Below are 3,888 nucleotides of genomic sequence, written 5' to 3' on the forward strand. Positions count from 1 at the left end.
AGACGTTGGATGTGGCCGAGAGGAAATGGCAGTCTATGATGCGTCGATGGGGTTTGGATGATATTGCTGATTCTTATAATAACTATCATGTAAGCTAGGATGTAGTAACATGCATGTGGGAGTTGTTGTTGGTGTGGTATGCAGGATTTGATGGTACTGATTGAGGCTAAGCGGAACGAGTGGAGTGTTGACTATTGGGAGCGCCGCAGGCCTTACTGGAACTACTGTGAACTAAGAAAGGTAAGAAGCGATACTATTGTCATGTCCTCATGTTATTATCAGTCTGTGTACATGGACATCATTAAGAAGTATCTCATCCGGAAAGGGGAGAGTGCGAATGATAAGGATATTGCATCCGTGGCCAAAACTCTAAGTGACGAATCTTTCGATGTGAGCAGTAGCCGCCTTGAAGTAGTGCTCCACGAACCACTGATGTAGGTGTGGTTGTCTGCCCGTCATGAAGTGGCCTGGTTCGAAGGAGCTATTGTGACGTTGCGTGCGATAAAACAGAGGTATCCCGAGCTCTTACTGGGTGCAGTCAGTAACGGCACTACTGATTTAGATAGGATACCAGAGGCAGAGTAGGCAGGCTGCCTCGCTGAGGCTTAGGGAAGGGGGAATGTGATGTAGATTGCTGGTTGTCTTAGGGGACTGTTCGATTTCTCTGCCAATGCTCTTGACGCTGATTGCAACAAGCCGGAGATCTACTTGGAGGCGATCAAGGCGGCAAATGCCGTACCTTCGATCGCCCCGGAGGAGACGGTAGGCTTAGGATAGAGGTAGAGTGATGATGATGATGATGTTGCTGCTTAGGTGTTCATCGGTGATGACTTCTTGAATGACGTATGCGGTCCCACTAAGGTCGGCTTGAAGACCATCTGGATGAATGCTAAGCATCGCCCTATAACCACGCCTGAGCTTATTACTGAGAAGGCCAGGCCGGGGTATAAGAAGGACGGTTATAGTGTTGAGCCTACTAGGACTATTATGGACATAAGGCAGTTGATTGATGCCTTGGATGACCTACAAGTGTCCCTTGCGTGACGACTGTAAATATTTCTATTGCGATCCTTCTCATAATCGTTGTTCATTCTTCCGTTCCTAGCACAATCGCGTCGGTGTGCAATTCTCATGGTTCCTAAAGAAGAGGGTGTAGAGTTATGTGATAGAGCAATAACTGATCAATGAGGAGGATATGATTCTAGCTTGATGGACGTCACCCCCACGAATGTCGACGAGGTGGCAGTATGGCAATGGGTCGGCTATCAGTATCTTCGCATGAGAAAGGGACACGACTCCCTGAAGAAGAGGAAGCGGTAGACCAGGTCTTCTAGACCACATCGTATCATTTGCTTATGCACTCGTATGTAGTGTCAGAAAACCTTCTGTAGTTCGGCAGAAATATTGAGGCCGTACCTGCATAATTCGTCGGAAGGTTCGAGCACGCTGGCCCAGGAGCCTCCACTACCCTCTCAGGAGGGATACACTGTACACATGGAGAAGCGATAGATGATCTATCACAGATCACATCCTCCGCTGAGGATAGATGCGCCGATATGATTTGAGTAACACAAATTGTGTTCCGATTAAATTTCCAAGTGTCTAGAATATGGGCAAAACTCGCGAACGTGAACCGGGAGATTGGGTCGGCCGCGTTACGTCCGCTCTGACAGCATTTGTCTCTCCGCGAACGTCCCTCTTCCACCTCGGTTCGACAGCCTCGACTCGATGCGAGCCCATGCCGGCCCGAAATTGTCGAGATCCGGGTTGTGTCCCCACTGTGCGCATGTAGCAGGATCTTGTGCAGTCATTTGTACCTGCGTGCTATATTTAATCTATAGCTAATCGGTGCGGCTGCCAGCCGCCGCTTGTCGTAGTTGGTTGCTGTTCAAGTTGTTAGCGCTCCTTATTGTCACTTCAACCTCACTACTTCATCTAATCACTTATACTAAGGTCCCTCTTGGTTGTGTCAACTCATCTCGAGCACTTGACTCACTACTTAGTTCATATCTGTCCCGATTCGGGACTCCCGAATCTTACAACATTTGGGGGATTTCGTCGAGAAATGTCTGATAGGGTGGCACCGTGCCACTGGCACGCGGAAGGAAAAATAGAAAAATTATTTCCTTCGGAAGGAAATTTGAAATTTGAAGGAAAAATGAAGGAAAAATACGGAAAAATATTGAAAAATAAATTTTTTCGCTTGGCCTGCCAGGTTTGGCAGGCCTGAGCGTCACTGTCTTACTCGGTCGGGCTACTAGCAGATGATTTGCACTCACTAATCATGTTTCATAGCTTGATTGAAATTGAAAGCGTTACAAGATATTGGAGATATCCACACTGGAGGAGACCAGGGCGTGCGCTAAAGTTCAGCGGCTGAACAAGCGCGCTTTCTAAAGGTAAGTTTGTAACGCAACGCTCGGTGATTAGAGCTGTCGTTGAGCATTACTTGATTGATCCTTTGATTGTTGCATTCCTTCGTTTCATTTTTTCTCGAATAAGGGGGTTGTCGAAAACTTTCGTCACGGCAGTCCATGGGGCGGCCAACATTGTCTTCTAGACTAGAAGTTCTAGTAACCAACAAAGCCTTCCAGTTTCGATCGTTTTCACAGGTTCGACCGCTCGTATCAGCAAGAAACGCAGACGAGAACACTGACTTACCATGCGGCGCATGGCATGCGAAACGAGGAGCAAACGTCAGTCTATTGGTAACGGTGATTACTGACTAGATCAGAGCCTCATACTGTGAGCCTGCGGCCGGTTCCAAAACCACTGCCTATATGTTGCGTCAGGGATACCTCTCCGTTTGTTTTGAAGTATGCTACGTTGATATTCCACCGTCTTGTGCTTGTGGGAATGCAGCATATCCTGCTCGAATAAAATGATCATGATGCGGACTTCGCATTGCGAAGTGCCATGCAATAACTGAAAGTTCCAGTCCGAAACCGCAAGCTGGGCCTTCCAGTGAAAGTGCGAATCGAATTCTCGCTCGCCACAAAAATTTTTGATCATCCTGGCGAACAAGGTTTCCCTATACTCAGTCTATCCGAGACCACTAACACAGGCATATATCCCAGACATCACCTGGTGTGAGACATCTTGTTTTTTGGGATTTTTGTGCCCATTTATGGTCGTTTCGGAAATTTTTTCCTTATTTTTCCTTATTTTTCCTTATTTTTCCTATTTTTTCTATTTTTCCTGCTCGAAAGAATTTTTTAAATTTCCTTCATCTTTCCGAAGGAAATGGAAGGAAATAATTGGAAGGAAATAATTCGTGCCACCCTAATGTCTGATGCTTCTACTGAGAAGATTGAGGCATTGACTGATAAGCTGACACAGCCTACAGCAGTAGTGACTCAGATTACTCAGATTCGTGATCATCGTTCATCGTCAACGACATCGTCATCGGCAACTATTGCTGACTTGAGATCACCCAGTGTCGTCTGCAGGTCGACGGCAAGTCATCCAAGATAAGAGGGCTGCCGATCTGGTGAGGTTAGCTGAGTCTCAGTATCATTCTGAGCTCACGAGGGCTAAGTTGGAGGAGGACTATCGTAGCTACTACAAAAAAGTTCAGAGTTTCCTACCTTCAAAAAGAGTGAAACCTATGGAGGAAAAGACTCTCTATCTACTTTAAGTTATACACAAAGTACACAAAGTTCAATGCTATGTCTCAGAATGTTGAGACAGTAGAGGAATTTTTTGTGCGAGTTTTCTGGATCTCCTCCATTATCTGCGGAAGTTGATCTCTTGAATTTATGTGACAACCACCCAGGAGGAGGATGGATCGACTAAGGTCAACGAATTTCAGCTGTAGTTGCAGCTCATTGTGGAGCTGCGAGAAGCGATCCGTAAAGAAATTTTTGCCCGACAGATCAAGTACGGCTC

General features: G+C 46.3%; 1 protein-coding gene across 1 annotated transcript; it reads left to right on the plus strand.

The window, feature by feature from the left end:
* Nucleotides 1–35: 35 nt before the first annotated feature.
* Pmar_PMAR024886 (conserved hypothetical protein) lies at nt 36–1,044 on the plus strand (the record flags this gene model as incomplete). Its single annotated transcript, XM_002773561.1, has 6 exons — nt 36–89; nt 145–240; nt 283–390; nt 439–581; nt 648–762; nt 814–1,044. The coding sequence occupies 6 exons, from the start codon at nt 36–38 to the stop codon at nt 1,042–1,044; spliced, it is 747 nt and encodes a 248-aa protein (XP_002773607.1).
* Between the last annotated feature and the right edge of the window lie 2,844 nt (nt 1,045–3,888).

Source organism: Perkinsus marinus, assembly GCF_000006405.1.
Source record: "Perkinsus marinus ATCC 50983 genomic scaffold scf_1104296958752, whole genome shotgun sequence".
Classification (NCBI taxonomy): domain Eukaryota; phylum Perkinsozoa; order Perkinsida; family Perkinsidae; genus Perkinsus; species Perkinsus marinus.